This window comes from Eurosta solidaginis, chromosome 4 (genome assembly GCF_040869045.1).
Source record: "Eurosta solidaginis isolate ZX-2024a chromosome 4, ASM4086904v1, whole genome shotgun sequence".
Lineage (NCBI taxonomy): Eukaryota > Metazoa > Arthropoda > Insecta > Diptera > Tephritidae > Eurosta > Eurosta solidaginis.
Genome location: NC_090322.1, coordinates 34,922,030 through 34,942,422, shown reverse-complemented (window position 1 = coordinate 34,942,422; position 20,393 = coordinate 34,922,030). Strand labels below are relative to the sequence as shown.

The 20,393-nt window shown below is 38.1% G+C and overlaps 1 protein-coding gene across 1 annotated transcript; it reads right to left on the bottom strand.

Annotated features, from left to right (window-relative positions):
• Window positions 1–2,341: 2,341 nt before the first annotated feature.
• On the bottom strand, window positions 2,342–5,354 carry LOC137249597 (CXXC-type zinc finger protein 1-like). Its single transcript, XM_067781232.1, has 4 exons — window positions 4,679–5,354; window positions 4,503–4,624; window positions 3,732–4,443; window positions 2,342–3,287 (listed from the first exon to the last, which is right to left on the bottom strand). Exons 1-4 carry the CDS (start codon window positions 4,778–4,780, stop codon window positions 2,481–2,483), a joined length of 1,743 nt encoding a protein of 580 aa, XP_067637333.1. The 5' UTR covers window positions 4,781–5,354; the 3' UTR covers window positions 2,342–2,480.
• Window positions 5,355–20,393: the final 15,039 nt, after the last annotated feature.

The window sequence follows — 20,393 nt, the reverse complement described above, 5'->3', positions numbered from 1 at the left end:
GATTTCCCGACAAATATAGTTGGACATCATCAGCATATGCATGCATATGAGCATGCTGGCATGCATTAAATATGTCATTAATAAAAATACTAAAAAGTAGTGGACCCAAGATAGAGCCTTGGGGTACCCCTGCCAATAGTGGTCTTAGACCTGAAGTTTCAGAGCCGACTTTGACAAGCTGGGATCTACCCGTCAGATAACTTCGCATGAGCCGCACTGCGGAGTCATCAAAACCAAAATAATTTTTTAATTTTAAGCACAGCATGTCATGGTTCACAGAGTCGAAGGCTTTTGAGAAGTCAAGCAGGCATAATAAAGTCAACTGGTTTTTGTCAAAGGGTGTCCTGATGTCGTCTAAAATTTTTATGATAGCCGTGGATCAACTGTGCTTTGATCGGAAGCCTGACTGGAATGCTGAAAGCAGACTATGTTTGCAAACATGGTCTTGAATTTGTTCCGACAACAATATCTCAAAGACTTTCGAGAGTGCTGGCAAAATGCTGATAGGCCGAATGTCACTAGGACAATCTGCAAACTTAGTTTTTGCAATGGGTATAACCGTGGCAATTTTCCACATATCAGGGAAGCAGGAGGTAGTAATACTGTGGTTGATAATATGCGTAATTGTAGGAAGAATGTACGGGGCAATTATTTTAACAAATTTGAGTGGTATATTGTCCTGACCGATTGCGTTGGACCTTATCTTAATTATGCATCTCGCCACATTAACTTCCGAAACAGCTGTAAACTCAAATACTTGACAAACAGGAAACACATATAAGGGAGGGGTTGAGAAACTGGTATTAAGACAAGACGGGTTAGCTTGGCTCACAAAAGCTGCATTAAGATCTTCAGGATTAAGGGAACAGTCAGAACTCTCACTCACATGTACACGAAGTTTTTTCAGATTACGCCACAAAACATGATTAGGCAACGATATATTCAACATTTTACTGTAGTATTTGCATTTTTCTTTCCTAATATAGGCTGTGGTCTCATTTCGTGTAAGTTTGTATGCACGCCAATTTGCGTCGCTTCGGTTTTTCTTCCAAAGGGAATAAAGCTTATTGCGCTTGATAATCATAGCACGGACGGATCTATTAAACCAAGGGCAAGAGGAAGATCTGTTGCATATACCCGAGATGGGACGTGAGTTGTATAGAGGTATAAAATAATTTCATTTAAAAATCTCAGCTTTTCATGCACCGAACTCAAGCTCCAACAAGCAACCAATTTATGTTGGAGATGTCTCCAAGAAGGTTATTTACGTCCAGCCGTCGATAATCTGGTGAAATGGATGGTCTAACTACTGCACTGTGGTTATCGAGCACTACATCAAATAACAGAAAATTAGATCATGGTCTGAGATAAAGGATAATTGATCAAACTTTAAGACCTTAGACATATCGGACACAATGAAATAGTCAAGAAGGCTGGGGCAGCAGTTCTGTCCATACCTTGTTGGTACGCACATATTAACCACTTCAAGACCAACACTTGAAACATCGTCTAACAAACGGCAGGTATACGGGTCACTACATAAGAGATTAACATTAAAATCTCCGCAGATAATTATATCAGTGTAATCAACTGCGACCGAGGACAACATTGTAAAATATTCCTTCAGGTTGCACAATTTATTAGGGTTATAGACGTACGAAAAAAGGACTTTGGACATTGAACTAGACACTTCAACTAGCAAGTTCTCAGGGACGCCAACAGCTATACTTGATATGATTCTCGACTTGAGATGTTTTTTACAATACATAGCAACACCACCACCTTTCTTTACCTTTCTATCCATCCTATAGAGTACGTATCCCTTTATGTCAAAATGGTCATCAAGTATTTCAGGTTTAGACCAAGTCTCGGAAACACAAATGATATCAACACTAGATTGTTCAAATATCGCTCTGACTACATCCATCTTTTCACCATTTAAACTACGAGCATTAAAGTTCACCACGTTGAAACCTTTATGGTGCATGCATAGGACATTAAGCAAAGCTAGGCTATTATTCGCAATGCCATTCGAATTTCTACTATCTCTAAACACTGAGTACAATCGAATTAAAAGCAACTTTAAAGTAAGGTATATATTCTTAAAAGTATGTTAACATCAAATGACCTCGGGAAAGGATATCTAGCGAGAAAAGCGTGGAACGAAGCTCGTAGCTGCAAAGTGCCGAACATCATGTGCAGATCTTATAACCTTAGACTGGCCAAGTTACTCTTATCAGAAAAAAAACTGACTATAGGCTCATGATGGGTATGCCTTCTATATGACAGTTGTAGGAAGAACGAGTTTTAAGAGGTATATAAAACAATAATCAATATCGAATTTTAGGGTAAGTTTTTCTTATACAATAGTTGTATTTTTATGTTCTTGGTAAAGTTTTTTTTTTTTTTTTGTTTTTACAAAATTTAAATTATCTATTTTGTTCTTGATCAGCTTTTAAAAGCATAAAATACAAACTTAATTAGCTTTGTGCAATTGTATCCCCGCCTGTTGAGGCCGTCCCCGCACCATTACCAGCAGCAGCATTATTAAAATATTGCTGCCTGCAAAGTTCTTCCATTACTTCATGATTGTAAGTGGAATGTAGCATAAGGCCTAACACACCAGCGCGAGAAGCCATTAAATGACGAATATGACGTTCTTGTTCTAACAATTCATCCATTTTCAACCATTGACGTACACGTTCCAAATCAATTTCAGCTCGTCTTATTTTCTCCCACACATAATGCTTGAAACAACTCTTTTTACGTGCACGACAAAATTCTCCAGTTGGTTTGAAAACATTCGACACTAAGGGGCAGCCACATACATCGTTATCGCTGATTTTCGGATCCTTACAATGTTCCGGACAAAGAACTCGCAAACGTTTACAATATGTCTTACTAGCTGGATTATAAAAATCACAAAACATAGAGTTGCCTTCAATGCGTGTCTTAAATATGCTACCAAATGATGCTTGCGATTCATATTTATTAAAACATTTCTCCATATGTTTGATTGCCGTTCGTGAGTGTATCTCATGACCACATGTAATACAATACATCGATTGTTCGTCCTCAATATCATTATTATCTTGTGCATTTAGATCTAAGGTACTGTGCTTTGCACGCTCAACAATCAAATCCAATTCCATATGACGCTTGTCTAATTCGGCTAAAGCAAAACGAACAACAGCTTGTTTGGAACGTATTTGATCTAACTGCTTTTTATTTTCTTCTTCAGCACGGCAATTGGATAGGTTCCATTCTTGTACACGTTGTGGCAGCACCTGATGGAGTGGTAAGAAAAATCATAAAGTTTAAATAATACTGGCCTAAGCTCGTAGGTTCTCTACCCCTTCTATTGCCTTATTTTCGAGCTGTTCAACTAGAGCAAAAAAACTTCTTGCGATAAAAACAAATGTCGTATGTGAATTTTTAAGTAAATTCTTGTGGTTCAATTTAACTAAAATGAATAAATAAAAAATATGTCTGCGATATTCCCGCGAATTTGGAAAGCTTTAGTTCTTCTGAAATGAAAAATAAGTGGCGTATAGTTTTAACTCCGGCCATTGTACTCCGGTTTTAAATTATATGCATCAACTACAGTGGCAGGAAACCGGTGGACACGAAGTATGATTTCGCCAATATGGTTCTGAGAACATGCTCCGGTGTATATTAAGCAAACAAATACAAATACATGCAGTGCAATAATTTGTTTTTATTTTACTTACCTGAAAGATACGATTAGTCGCCAAATTTATACCGCAAATATCACTACAGTATTTTGATTGTGGTCTCGCATTATGTCTACAGCCTGGACCATAGCATTGTCGTAAGCCCTCCAAGTCCGGATTGATGAATATATCAGGACTTAGTGAACGTTTTCTTTTACGTGAACGTTCTTTCGGTTGTTTCTCTTTACGTTTGTGGCGTCCAGTTGTGGGTGCTGATGCTGCTATAGTTGCGGCATTAGTTGGCGTTACGTTTTGTGTCTGTTGTTGCGTTTGTTGTTGTGACACTTGCTGTTCCGTTGTAGGCATAGCTGTTATTGACGTTAGGCATGCGCGCATCTCACAGCGGGGCTTATACCCACTACCTCGGATGCGACATGATTCGCATATACCACAATTCGGTGTACGGCAACCATCACAAGTTCCACAGCTATTAGTTTCAACACCGACGGCTGCAATCTTACTTCCACCAGTTTCACGCACACCTAATACTTCTTTGGACTTTTTACGTTTGTCAACTGCATCATTTATATTGCCAGCTGCTGTACTAGGAGCAGCAGTCTTCTCAACAGGTACAATACGAAATACTGTTTGAAGACTTGGATCCTCTTCTTTGCAACTTTGACAATAGTAGTGCCTAATATGCTTGGCTTCCTTTTCGGTGATATTGATGCAGTCACCATGATACCATTCTTCACATCCATCGCAACCGCTGCATATCAAAGATTCAAAATAACTACATTTTAGCCAAGCTATAAATGGGATACTTACATCATGAAACGTGAACAATCAGAGGTGCGACATATACAGTACGCCTGTCCGTCCTGTTTCATTATAGTAGCAATTTTCGATTTCCTTTCAGGTAAATCGAATTCTCGTGCAATTTCCTCTTTCTACATAACAACACGATTTTTATAATGATGGAAAAAGTAATAAAGTTCGCTTACCGATTTTTTGGTTTTTCGTTTATCTGCCATTTTCGCTATTAATGAACGTGCAAGAGAAAACAACAAGTCTGAGCTGTCACAAATCCATGGTGTAGAAGTCATATTATATTTTACCAAGTAGCGCAACTAACAGCTGATCGGTGAAATTCGCACATTCACACGCACAGTTCTCGACTCAGTTTCAAAAGAGAACTTTAGATTATTTAGCTTAAATTATAAGTGAGATATTCCTTACCAATTTATATATATATAGAATATATGAGGCGTTTTTGTTGTTATTAAAAGAATCTTTTTATTTATATTAAAGTGTTTATCATTTATTATTTTTGAACTTTATTTTATCAATTTCATGCGATTTTAAAGCATTTTCGTCCATATAAATACAACCATGTGCATATACGTTTTGACATTACATTTCATACCCGTTCGTATTTGCCATTCTCATTGTTTCTAAATTCGTAAACAATGACTGCGGTATTCTGTGTGATTTTTCGAAATTTATTATTTTTGTAAAATTTTATACTTAATCTGTGGTATTGTGGTGGTCATAAAGCTTTTATGCAGAAATACTTAGCCTCCCAACGCGACAATGTATTTCGTAACGTTGAAGTACTTATATGTATATATATTTGATGTGGAAGCTTGCATTTGAGAACCTATATGGTCAATTGGTCCCTTTTCTCAATTTTGGTTCTTTTCCGGCACGGTTTTGGTACTTTTAATTCTTTTTCACTGAAACAAAATTGCTAAAAAAAAGTGCCGCAAATCTATTACGCGCATATAATTTTCAATTTACTCCAATGGAATTCTTACCAATAAAATTGCTCTATCAATAAAATGTAGCAGAACAATGACATTTCACTTGGGAGATAATTTAGGCGAAGCATTAAAAATGAAGTGTAGAATGTTCGGACAAACTGACATTGTCATTAATTTTTGATGAAACAACGCACTTATCAGAAAAAAAATTGTTTTAGTGTTTAGATATTCCCATCGGTGTTCAATTATTATACAGTTGAAACTTTTAAAACGCTTCATTTTTAGCCTAAGTTCAAAACTCACACTTACTGAATCTAGGCTCTGGTATGAAGTTTAAACTGTAAGTGAAAATGAAAGCATCTATAAAAATAGCATCAATACAATTGCTTAGTTTCATTTACGATTTATTGAGTTTGCCACAACGCAAATTTTTTAACCGTTCCTTACTAAAACCTAACTGCGCTATACATTTTATTTCATTGCAATCAAGCAAAACTAGGTTCACAACGTTAGATTGGTGAAAGACATAGTCTTATCCTAAAAATTTGAAATTGTGATACCTAAAGGTACACTTTATTTTTGTTTGTGCAGTTTGAACTAAAGCCAATTCTCTCTTTTATTAAAATTTGATATAGGACACCCCTGAAACATCCTACAATTTTCGCTTTTTACAAAAAATACGATGCTCTAGTAACTTGCCGAATTGTTTGTAAACCAATAAAATAAAACTAAAATTTGGTCCTTTTTTGAGGTCTGGTCCTTTTTTCGTTAAGTTTTGGTCCCAAATGACAATATGGTCTGGCAACCGTGTTTGAGAATACCCTGCAAAAATTGTTGGATTACGTGTTCATTTTCTTCATGTTGGAGTATTCTAACAACCCTTCAAAAAACGCGAGTACTCTATAAATAATGTAAGGAATACTCCTTTGGGAGTATAGGAGTGTTCCAAAACTAATCTGTATTCATACAAAAAATGTGCTCCAATTAACATTGCGATGTCCTAGGAGAGGAGTAGGTGACCCCACTCTCGCTTTGTTTGTGAGTATTCCATAGAGTACATACGTAAGAATACTTTCCAAAGTACTTTCACTGTAGTACTCCATGGAGCACCCACAGAGGATCATATGCCAAAGTACTAACGAGGAATTGTGTCGGAAAGAATTATCGAAGTGAATTTAATTTAAAATGAAAGTAAATGAAGAGGGACAATACAACTTTTATATTTTATACTACGAATATCCTTATGTTATTTAGCATTTGCGTGAATAAAGAAACTAATATAATAGGGGGACTCATGATAACATATAAACTTATAAGGTGTAAAATTATATCCATTTACACACGCGGTTATATGAACGCACCTAGTAATACTCTTGATAAACTAGATTGTTTTTCAGCTGTATTATTTCCAAAAAAAATTTTTTGATTGTTATACAAATTAAAAAATACCAAGATTAAGTGAAAAATCAAAACTGAAACGCCTTTACTTGCTGATGTTGGAGATTTTTGATGAAAATTCCGTCTGTAATGTCTGCAAGGTTGCATTCCTTTGAGTTTACCGTGTTTACACAATGAAATGTGCGCGTAAATTTATACAAATTGTGTAAATGATTTTTCATACAAAATTTGACAGCTCGTGCGTAAACTAGATAAATTTATACGTTTACACACTTTATAAGGCATTTATACGGTTACATGAGTCCCCCTAATATGTATACATAAAACCAGTGCGCTGTTGCATTTTATCAGAGTTCCCAAAGTAAAATTTTATTATTAGTTATTTGCATGCAATATTTAGCAGTCCCATACTCCCAAAGGAGTATTCCTTACATTATTTATAGAGTACTCGTGTTTTTTGAAGGGATTAGTGTTTTTTATAACTGTTAAGGGCCAATTAATGGTGACTTATCCATAACCAGATAAAACAGCTGATCGCACCTACCTTGTGGAATCAATGTAATCGATTTATGCCGCCATACCATAACGCTAAAAGCGGAGTCATTGGTGCCGTTTGTCGTATCGCTGTAGTCGTATTTTTAACGTAATCAGCTGTTTATCGTTACGATGGTAAACCAAAAACCAATTGGTTGGCTACGATACGGTTACGACCTTATTAATTAATTAATGTAAGGCGCGATAACCTCCGAAGAGATCTAAGGCCGAGCTTCTCTTCCAATTTGCGTCGTGCTCCTCTTGATTTTTCCCTACAAATTGGCCGGACGGGACCTACATGTTTTATGCCGACTCCGAACGGTATCTGCAAGGCAGATGAGTTTTCACTGAGAGCTTTTCATGGCAGAAATACAATCGGAGCGCTTGCCAGACACTGCCGAGGGGCGACCCCGCTTAGAAAAATTTTCTTCTAATTGAAAAATCTTATTTCTAAAATTTTGATGTTGCTTTTCCCGGGAGTTGAACCCAGGGCATACGGTGTGATAGGCGGAGCACGCTACCATCACACCACGGTGGCCGCCACGGTTACGACCTTAGCGGCACCAATAATCGATTGCATTGATTCCCATAAGGTTGGTCGAATCAGGTGTTATAAGGTTACCGATAGGGTTGCCGATAAAGCACCAATGTCTGCAGCTTAAAGTCATAACCATATCATAGCCAACCAATTGGTTTTTGGTTTTTCGCCATATCCATAACCTAAAATATTAGAGTTGGAGAATTTATTAACTTTTCGTAGATTTTATTTATTGTTTTGCATACGTTTTGACTAAGAGACTTATTTTTTGTGGTATATGTTTGTAATTTCTTGCGTTTTCTTAATTTTTATGAAATTTTCACGATTTTTAGGTTAAGTCGCCAATTACTGATGTAAATTTGATATGGATAAGTAACAAATATGGTTATAACTATGCCGCCAGGGTTAAGGATGCTTTATTGGCCCTTCAAGGTGGAGCCAAATAAAAAGCTTTGGGTAATTCCCATGGCTCAATAATATGTTTGGTTCATATTATCAGCTGTTTGATATTTTTCATTGCACTGGCGTACGAATCGTAAAAATAAATCGTTGTTGTTGTTGTTGAAGCGATATTGGCACTCCGCGAAGATTTTGGAAAGTACTATCAAGGTTTGTGGTCATTTTCCGGAAATAGATCCGGTACGTTTTATATGACCACATTGAACCTTCTAGGCCATAACGCCCCACCCTCTAATTCAATGAGGAACAAGGGGTCGCCAGAGCCACGTCTGCCAAATATGTGTATGCTACATCCATATTTGTAATAGGATTTGCCTCGCGCTGGTGAGGTCGACAATTGGGTTACGGAAGCTGTGAATTGTGCTTGAAGTAGGGCAGGTGCAATATTTTCGATTTGATGAATATTGTTACGAATATTTGCAACACTAAGGGGTACTGCCATCTCTAAGCCGAAGCAGTGACTGTACGCACATCAATAATTCAATCATTATGTCTACACATATGTACGTACACGCAGCGGAGATGAGATGCCCAAACACATGCAGACATCTTACTGAGATGCTCCTAAATGTAGGCAATTATAATTGTGGAAGTGTCGCTCACACATACAAGCGCATGGGGTGTGAGAAAAGCTATACAAATTATACATCTGTAGTCGTAGCTGAGAAACCACCCTGCAAAAAATGCGAATAGTCTAGGATGAGTCCGGGTTGAGTCGCAAGGGAGTATGCGACCAATGCCAGTTTTGATCTCTTTGTAAGAGTTCAACTGTTCCCTTTTGTTTGAGCATGTCCTATGAAGAGACTAATTGTACCCATTTATACCCGAAAGTGATCAATGGGACCAATCCCCTTTGAACCCATATGGGAACATAAGAGAGTCGTCACTTTTCGGCCAATAAGGACTCAAATACCGACCAGTCGCATTTTTACCCCAAGGGTAGTAAAATGATACTCACCGATGTAATCCGTTTAAAAATAAAACAAGAATTAAAATTTGTTTTATTTTCATTTCCGGTTTATATTGAAATAAGCAAGTTTAAAAATTCAGTCTTTTATAATTTTTGTGCAGGTACTACCTTAATGCTACTCATTAAAACAGTTCAGTAAAACACAAGCATTTTGTTAATTAGAAATAACTTAAGTTTTAAACTTTTTTCAGGCATCAGTTGATCAGACTTAACAATAGATGGCTTTATTTATTTTGAAATTATATTAATATATTATTAGATATCATTTTTTTCTAGTTTATTTCATTCATTCATTTGTTTAATTAAAAATAAACTCTTATCAACTTTGAAACTTTGCCAGGACTCTTTTTGTGTGGCTTGACAAAACTTTTTGATATCATTTAGTGAACATTTTAGCGCGTTTTTTTTTTTGTGCTTATAACTTTATGGGAAAGAACAAAAAATATTTTTGTAAATATTGCAATAAATTATTAGATAATTCACAAGGTCTTAAATTCCTCATATGTGCTATGATTTTAAACCTCTCATATGTGCTTTGTTGTTGTTTATTATATAAAATTTGGATAAAAAACTACAATTCAGCAGCCTATGTATATCAGATGTACTAGTTATTGCCAAATAAATTGTTTTGTTTTTTATTTTTTAAAATGTCAAAGAATTTTCATTAATAAAAGGATAAGCGGTGGCATACATTTAGATTTTTACAGGCTTTTTATAGATGACCCTCCTTATACGCCAATTACACGGCTCAAGTATCCTTGTGCCAATTACCAATTTGCGGTAGGATTTTCCCGGTGTGTGCACTGGTTGCGCTATTTGCGCAGAGAACTGTGTTAAAATCAAAACGATTTTGATATTTACGCATGTCTGCAAATATTCCACATGCTTTTTTCTTCGTGTGTGGTGAATGTGACACAGTTTACCTGTGGTTTCTGATAATATAACATCAGTAATTGTTGCTTAAAAATGTTAATATCGAAGGCGTAAGGACCATCTCTAGCTTGTAACAGGAATTCACACAAATTCAATAATACATAATAATTTTTTATACAATTATAACAATGTTTCATTTGTTGCGCTAGTTGAAAAATGAATATTGCGCAGTGCTGCAATGAGTTGAGCTGGTCTTGCAACTAAAATATATATATTATAAATACAATGGAAAATAAACGCTTCTGGTGCGAGTTTTTCGACTTATACTGTGTATTACCAGCACTGTGGAAAATAAATAGTTTTTTTTTATACAGTTAGTGCCTTTTTTATACAATTAAAACACATGTTTCATTTGTTGCGCTACATTAAAAATGAATATTGCGCAGTGTTTTTGAGCCGTGTATGTCAAAATTTTTATTTGCACAAATTCCGTCGTTTTATATTTGCGCATGGCTTTTGTGTCATGTATGGGCCGTCTTACGGATATACTTAAATACGATCTACAACAGGATGTGGTGTTCACGAGAGTCGTATTTAAAAAGATAGTACATAGGACAATAGGAGACCTAGTGAATTGATCATATATAATTAATTGCGATTAACATTTTTCTGCCAATGTAGTAAATGTCAAGTAACGCGGAAAGTTTTATCAGCCCAAACTTAATCGACTACCATATATGTAGGTAATACCTACTTATATATTGCTACTTCAGACTAGGTACACTCATAAAATCAGAGTGCGGATATAATGCTGTTTAAATATTTTAGTTTTTGTATTCAATAATCGAATGTACCTTAATTAAAATTTTTTCTTGTCACACTTATGATGCTACAGTCACAAAAATTTTGTAGGCTGTATTGTTTTGATTTAGAATTCAAAACTCATTGCGAGCATTTTGTATTAGCAACACAGGAGTACTATATATATGACTACGAAACTGTTTCTTAGGGTTTCTCTTTAAAATTTAGTTTTTTGTTCTTGTTTACTATCTTTAAAATATATGCATTTATATGGACAAGTATAGAAACTTTTTAAATTTAAAATTAACTTAAAAGTTATAGCCACAAAGTTATATAAAATGATATATGTTTATTATATCGACTTCACGCAGAAACTTAATCGAATCACAATTTGGTATAATGAAATTTGATTGTCATTTGTTACATTGACAATAAAATCCGCCCAATAAAGCAAAACGTACCAAACTTTTGACTACATTAGGCATTCAATAAAGCACTAATGAGATGATTCAGAATTTGCATTTTGTACGGATTGATACGGAGATTGAGTTCAATAAAGGCTTTGTGATAAAGATTAATCTCCTGTGTAAAATTGGTATTAAGTACTTGTATATAATTTTTTTTTAATATTTAAGTGTGGCCAAAGTTTTTGTATTGAACAAAAATTTAAATAATTCACACAGTAATAAAGCATATATGTACATTCGGTACATAATAAAATCATAGAAAAAAAAACGAAAAATAATAGTTCATAACAAGATTCTTTGTTGCCTTAAATGAGCGTTGTTTTGCACAACTTTTGGACAAACGAAAGGTCCTAATATTATTATACTTTTTATAAAATTATTATATATCATAAAACTAACTTAAGAGTTTTGGTCTCGAACCGTAAATCTATTTCTCTAAAAAATTCTGGCAGCGGCTTCTAAAGTTATTATTTTAAACGTATAGTAAAATTTACTCCGATCGTAGTATAATTCAAATGTAGTTATGTATGATAGACAACCCTCTAAAATATGTATGACGAATTTGTCAGAATAAGGTGATGGCAAATCGAATTCAACCCAATTTGCCATGCAGAAGAGTGTCAAGTCAAAAGAATGTATGCATTGATTTCGATCAACTGACATATTGTTGTACTAAGGCATTGTTATGATTGTGAACCCTGTTTTTTTGTCGGTGAAGCTTCTTAAAATGTTTTGACTTGGAAAATTGCAATCCTTTTCGGAGCATATCCTCGGGGGTTAATCCCTTAAAAGGAAGTGTAGACACAGCTCCTAAAAATTTAAAAGTTTAAATTCAAAAAACAATGTATTTATATATGGGGTTATATGTAAATACCTGCCAATGCGCTACACAAGTTTGGGAACTATTTCAGCCCAATTTTGCCGTGAGTCCCGTCCAAATTCAAAGCAATTATCACGTCTGTTTTGATAATCAGTGGTAAATCATTGCATATACATACAATATACATAGGGGGCGCCGCGGGTGTTGTTGCGACGCCCGGTGCTTGACCCACCCTCAAATCCATGTCCACCGACGCACCTAAATTTCCGGTGGCCCCTTACCTGTAAACCCTATGCCTTCTAAATGAAACAGAACATCAGCATTCCCGTTTTGCTTTACAAGTTGTTACGGTCTGCTGTATGGTATACGGTTACGGTCCACCTGGGAGCGTTTTCGTTGGAACGGTCTAGTGGCTGGGGATGGGACCTAAAAGTTGCGATGGAAAAGTATCGAAAGAAACAAGAAAAAATCAGCGATCGCAAGAAGAAAAAACCAAGAGTTTCCGGAAAAAAGGAAGGTGAGTAAATTTTATTAGCGAGAAAACTCATAAACTGGATTTTCAACAGATTAGTAAATTTTGCGTTAATATTTCGCAAAAACAAAAAAAAAAATTTACTTGCGAACTACCTCTTTGTCAATTGATTATATTTTTGACAAATCAGGACATATTTTCGAACGCAAAGTTATTAAGCGTCAGCAGCAGCAGATCAGGGCGCATATGTTGGTTGAATTTTGGAGTTGTTATGGTTTACGCATTTACTATGGGAGCAGTAAGGAAGGCGGTCGGCATGATGTGTTGGTGCACATTGGCTAGTCATTGTCGGCTGGGGCGGGTCCTTGCCAGCCTTACTGTTCCTGCGCCATAAACAGAAAAAAGTTCCTATCATGCCTATCAAAACGAGCAGCTGTCAAATTCAAAACAAACTGACAGAAGCGCAGAGACCGACTCAAAACGCTTATAATTCAAATCAAAACGACATCCGGTCGAACCGGATGCCACGGACAACCCGTTAACATTCCAAAATTTAAAAATTCAAAAATTCAAAAAAAAATTACCGCAAAAAAATTTACCGAACCGGACATGGCCGGTTACCAACGCTGAAAATCGAAAATAAAAAAAAGCTGAAAATTAAAATACAACAAAAGGGGGAAAAACAAAAAGGGCCGAATATATCTTGGAGGCGCCGCGGGTGTTGTTGCGACGCCCGGTGCTAGAACCACCCTCAAAATCCATGGCCACCGACGCACCTATTTTTCGGTGGCCCCTTACCTGATAACCCTAGGTGCCTTCTAAATGAATGGTGACGCCAGCATTCCCATATTGTTAATAAATTTATTCAATATTCATTATTACTAACATAGCTTTTCTTTTTCTTTTCTTACTGCAAGGTTTTTTTGAATATATTTATGCTTATAAATAATTTTATAAAAAAAAAATAGCAATCGAAAATGCGTGCCTAATTGAAGAGGAACTCTATTCCTTTTTGTAAGTTTTTAGAAAAATTTATTGTGAGCTGCGTTTTGCGACGGTTCATTGAAAGTAATAATAATTGGTTTGTTTTATAATCTAATATACTATATATATAATAAAAAAATCTTTTTTTTTTTTTGTAGAAATTTGGTTAAATGTCCTTTTCTTTCTTTTTTTTTTTACAAATCTATCTTAGGGCTGTACAGTTTGGATACAACTTCTGATAATTGGGGCCCCCTTACAAAATTAATAGGTTGTTGTATTAGACTTACTTTGAGTTTAACAGAACATCAATTTGGTATTACACATAGTATAATGACACTAATATGTACTATGCACTAAGAAATTTGTTATAAACGCAACTAGGACTAAACTTGGGGTAAATCCTACTCCTCAAAAAAAAATATTGTTTCACAAGTTTAAAACATAAGCTTTTAAGTTCATGGAAAAATTACCGGAGTCATTCACCTGTTCAGGTAGAACGTGAACTTTTAAATTTATTGTAAACTCAACGAAATTGTTTTACAGGTTCAGGTAAAACATGAACCTTTTAAACTTATAGTACAATTAATGAAATCGTTTTACTTGTTCAAGTGAAACGTAAACTGTTTTACGTGTATCAGTCAGGGTTGGTATTGTTTCGGGTTTAGTTCAACTCAGTCAAAAAAAAATGTATACAAAAAAAGTTTTGTTTTGATAATGTAAGCTAATCCGCATTACTTGTTATTTGCGTCTCTTAATATAGATTTAATGCATTTTAACTGATAATGCAATTGAACTTGAATTACCAATAAAACTTTATTCCTTACCGAAACAATATCAATACTTTTTGCTCATTCCAAAATCATATCCGCAACGATTGCATCAATTAAAAACGTAATAGTAAAATTCTACCGTAACGCGAAGCAAATTTTAATACCTGAAACACCTTTTTTTGTTTCACAGGTAGTATAAATTGCACACCTATGACCATTAAGATATGCTTTGTTTTTTTGTTTGTTAATTTTTTTCAGTATGCAACAATTTCGAACGTACAACAAGAATTGCCTTTTCTTTTAACTTTTCATTTCCTTCGGTCATTATGCATATTGCATTCGCATTCACATTCGTTTTAATTCTACACTAGGGTGCTAGCCTTAAATTTGAGTATGTTGGTATATTAACATTATATAATGTTGCAGAGTCAAAAATATAATTTTAAAAGACAAGGTTAAGGCTACAAATACATATTTTTAGTTCAGTATTGGAACGAACTCACAGCTTTAACCGCTGATGTTCGTTGTCGCAATTGGAATGGCCGCAGGCCTATATTCGCTGCCCTGTGGTTGTCATTGTAGCTGGTTTATTGTAGCCCATATGGTCGTAGCTGATAAGGGTTGCGCTAGTATTGTTATAGCCGGTATGGACGCAGTTAATAAAGATGCGCTAGTAGTATTATCGTCGGTATGAACGCAGTTAATAAAGATGCGCTAGTAATATTATCGCCGGTATGGACGCAGTCGATAAAGATGCGGCTAGTATTGGGGTCGGTGGTACCGCCGGTTATAGGTGTTAAGATTAGTGGCCTCGGACCTATGTTTGCAGCCCCGTTGCGTGCGTTGCAACCGGTGGTGGCGGTACGTCTGGTGGTTGTTGCGCTCGCGGTTGGCGCTAATAAAAGGTTGGGGAAGGTACTACCGATGGTGATGCTCGTAATAATAGTGGGCGCCGTTGTGGTGGTTGGCGCTTTATCATATGCTACTGCGTATGGAGGTTGTGGTAGTTTTGGGGTACCATGCAGTCAGCGCAGACCACGTCACAATAGTAGGTGGCCGTTGTATGTTGCCATGATGAAAAAGTGAAATTGCGGCCAATAGTAAAACAGTCGGAATGGCCAATGTCGGTAAATTAAACAATTTGAAAAGGAGACTGCGGAGCTGATTGTTGCTACATCTCCTTCAGTCGCGTTACGATTGCGATTTAAATGGTGTTAGCTGTGGCATCTATTTCTTCAGGTGGCATAGTAAGTTGAAGGCGATGCTCCCTACATCCACTGCTATGCGTATTTTTCCAGGTGATCGCTAGTCAATGTATCGGTCGTGTAATTTAAAGTACGCTTGGCCACAGCTAACCACAAAACCCAGCTCAAAAAGGAGTATTGGGTTGTTTCCATAGGCACCTTGCTTATTGACTTAAAACAATTCACTTTTAAGTACCTTTGCCCTTAGGTAGAAAATTTTAGCGCACAAAATCACCACGTCTTACCCACTCCGCTCGAAACAAGGAAAAAAAAATTTTTTTCTTCCTCCGGAACTCGTGGTTTTTTTCTTTTTTTCCCTTCTTTTTCGTTGGCGATCGCCCGTCTGTCTTTTCTTGTTTTTCGATACTTTTTATCGCAACTTTCGCCACATCACTAGGTGTGTTCGCGTGAATACGCTCCCAAGTGGATCGTAGCCGTAGACCGTAGCAGCAGACCGTAACAAACCTGCTTCGCTTTGAAGACCTGACGATGAAGCGAACAGGAAACCGGATCATCTGTGGGAAGCTACTGCAAGGGATCTCCGACGACAAGCAACGTGGGGCACGACTCACCCCTGAGATAAGAGGCTCAAAGTCCTGCTACGAAGCTAGCCGGGCAACATATGTCTATCAAAAAAAAATTAAGTCAAGTTGGGAATAATTTCTGTTTCCTAGTTAAAAGGGCTTTGCGGCAATTAGACATTTGTTATGGAGAACTCGTCAAAACTCCGAAAGATGATTTCTAGTGGGTATCGCTCCCACAGGAATGCAAAACCAAAAAAAAGGTGTAGACATTTTGATCTGGAGAACTCGTCAAAACTCCGAAAGGCTAGTCCGACCTAAGTGTGGACTGCCAGGGTGTTCACGGTCCTCGGTGAGTACGCGCGTGAACATCCTATGAGGTCAGTGCTCGGGGAGAATACTGGGCGAGATGTCCCCGACCGCCAAAACGCCCAGACAAAAAAAGTCCAATTGGTAGGTATATAAAAAAAGTCAAATTGTAATTTGGCAAGGAAATGTTTTCTGGTTCATTGCGGACGAATGTCCGAAGCGTGAAAGCGACCTATCAATTTCCCGTTTAGGTCCTCGAGATCATACAATGCATTGCCTATTTTTCGGAGCACACGACACTTAACGTATTTCGGCAGGAATTTGGCGTTAATACCCTGTTTAAAGTTACTTAAGGCAAAGTTTCTTCGGAAAACTTCCTGACCTTCCTTGTAGTTGACTTGCCTATAGCGCTTGTTATAGGTGGTTACTCCCCTATCCTTAGCCAGATCTAAATTTTTACGGATTTGCTCACGAATATTAGTCAACTTGTCAGTTCTGCTTACTATCGTAACTTGGTCTTCCCGAAGGCTGCCGAGTTTCGCTAAAATTTTGTACGTTGCGGCATGTTGGACCATATTTTGGCCATATAATGCAAAGTATGGAGAACACTGAATCGCCTTATGAAAATCACTTCTCAAAACTGATAAAATTTCGGGTATATGCTTATCCCAATCGGTGTGGTCAGGCTTATCCTTCAGGAAAATCCTAATCTTAGAAACAATTTCTCTATTGACGCGTTCGGATGCGTTCGCTTGGGGAGAATATAGCCCCGTCCTCACGTGCGTCACCCCGTAATTTACTAAAAATTGGTTCATTTCCTTCGAGATAAACTGTTTACCATTGTCACTATGAATAAATTCAGGAACCCCTACAGTCGGAAAAATTTCGGAGGCGAAGTAATTTATAACGTTAACAGTGGTGGCTCTTTGCATGGGCTTTAGCCAAACGTATTTCGAAAGATGGTCTAATACTATACAAAGAAATTGATTACGCCGCTTAGATCTTGGATACGGCCCTAGAAAGTCGCAATATAACCGCTGAAATGGCATTTCGGATTCAAAGGTACTCCCTATAGGTGGTCTCGACTGCTGATTGGTGGGTTTTACCATTTGCAGGTGTCACAACGCTGGACGTAGTCCCTGACGTCCTTAGCCTGCTGCGGCCAGAAGTACTTCTGCGTAACACGTTCTAAGGTTTTCTGCCATCCGCCATGGTAACTCCGGTTAGCGTCATGTGCTAATTTCACTGCTTCCTCAGTCAACCCTTTTGGCAACCACAAACGCCACAGCGAGTCTTATTCCCCTTCTATTCCCTTACGAAATTTAACTCGCTTGAAAATTACCCCGTCCACAACTCGTAAATCCGGCAGTGATTCCTCGTTTTCGGCGACGGTCCGAATTAAGTCTAAATACTCGTTGCTGCTAAATTCGGGAGAGACTAAATCTATTTCTCCGGGTGTGGTAGTGAAAGTTAACTCGTCAGCATCAAAACGCGACGGCGCGTCTGGTACTACATTCAGGGTGCCCTTACGATGTTCCATTCTAAAGTCGTATCTTTGCAGTAAGAGTGACCATCTCGCCAATCTCCCGCTCAAGTCTTTTTGTGTCATCAACCACTTGAGACTGGAGTGGTCCGTAATAATCCGAAAAGGTAATCCTTCGACATAGGGTCGGAAACGCTTCACGCTGATTATGGCTGCAAGACATTCCAGCTCGGTTACTGTATAATTGTGTTGAGCATTATTCAGCTTTTTCGACACGAACGCGATTGGATGCTCAGCGCCCTCATCATCGACCTGGAACAACACTTCGCCAACACCTATTTTGGAAGCGTCGCATTGTATTACGAATTCTTTGGAAAAGTCTGGTTGGGCCAAGACAGGCGCCGAACTCAAGGCTACTTTTAGTTTTTCGAATGCCTCTATAGCTTCAGGGGTAAGCTTAAACGGGCCTGCTGACTTGCGGAGACAGTCGGTCAAGGCACCTGCCAAGTCAGCAAAATTGGTAATAAACGCTTGGTACCAATTCGCCATGCCCACAAACCTACGCACTTGCCGAGGGGATTTAGGGATCGGGAAGTTTTGCATTGCTTCTATTTTTCCCGGATCCACCTTCAAACACCCGCTGCCTATCAGGTGCCCTAAATAGCGTATTTCTTTCTGGCAAAATTTACTTTTCTCGACGTTTATTGTCAGACCTGCGTCTCTCAAACAGTTAGCCACTTCCGCCAGCAATTCCAGGTGGTCTTCAAAATTTGTACTACACACCATTAGATCATCTAGGTAGACGAAGACATTCTCTCGCAGACGCGAAGGGATTGCCTTGTCCATCAGCCTACTCATAGTCTGCGGTCCATTGCACAGACCAAATGGCATCACCTTGAAGTGGTACAGAGGCCTCCCCGGAACTGCGAATGCTGTTTTTTCCTTAGAGGACTCTGGCAATTTGATCTGGAAGAACGCGTCCTTCAGATCAATGCCACTAATAAAATGCGTATCCTTTAGTCTGCTCAATAAGCCGTTGATATGAGGAAGGGGGTATGGGGCCTTCTTAGTCACCGCGTTGACCTTCCTCGAATCTATGCACAGCCTAACTTTACCTGGTTTCCGGACCAGTACTATAGGACTACACAACGGGGAGTTTGATTCTTCTATAACTCCTAACTCGAGTAACCTGTCTAGTTCGCTAAAAGCTTCGGCTTGCCTCGGTGGCGAAAGAGGGAAATGTTTACTTTTTATAGGTACAGCATCACCGGTGTCGATGTGATGCTCCACTAATTTCGTTTGCCCTAGGCCCAATTTCTCGTATGAAGGAAACGTCTCGATGACCTTTTGTAATTCTAATTTGCGGTCTGGTGACAATTCATGGAGGTTAAGTTCCTCTTCCTTTTCAAGCCTAATCTCTAAACACTCTACGCTTGGGAATATTTCGGGAGCTAACGCAAATGCTCTCCAAAAATCTACCCCGAAGTATGCTTGGAGCAATGAGGGAACAAGGTAAAAACGAATAACCTTTGTGGTATTTTTGAAGGTGACTGGTAGGGATACTGAGCCTAAAACTTTTTGCTTGTTGCCGCCCGCGAACGCATGTAAGGGCTGATATTCGAAGCCGTTATCCTCTAGGAATTCTACTCCATGTTTCCCTAAGATGGAGACGTTTGCTCCCGAGTCCAACAACCCTACAAGAAAACTATCTTTAATTTTAGCCTTTACTAAAGGCCTTTCGTCCTCTGTAAGCGTTAACGTGGTGGCTTGCAGCAGTATACGCTCCTGTACTCTCCTGTGGTATCTCTTCCTACACTTCTAAATATTGTCCGATACCGGGTAGTGTTCAAAAATGGTATGTCTTATTTGTTCATACCTATTTTCCCTTTCTTCTAGGTTTTGTGAAAGTTGCGTTTGGCAAGCGACATCCCTATGCCGTCGTCGCAGAATTTTAATCGGCTCGCCTATCGCGGATGAAGACGTTTGACTCTCGGCTTCAGAACTATTCGAATTGTCCGTACTGTCAGGGTAAGTTATTAATACATTCGCGGGTTTTTTCGCCAGGGTACTACTGCCCCTCGAAAGCTCACCATCTCCGTGCAGAGACTCGCCCTCTGTTTCGGTGCACGGGACGACGCCTCGAGCACTGGCTGGTGTGGGAGCTATGAAGCCGAACGAGGTTCCCCCACCTTCTCGCTCGGGTACTGGTTTCCCTGTCTGCGATGGTCCCTAGGGCATTTCGGGGTAAATACACCCTTATACCCGCATCTAAAGCAAAATGGATTCCTAATGGGTTCCTCGCAGTATATGTAT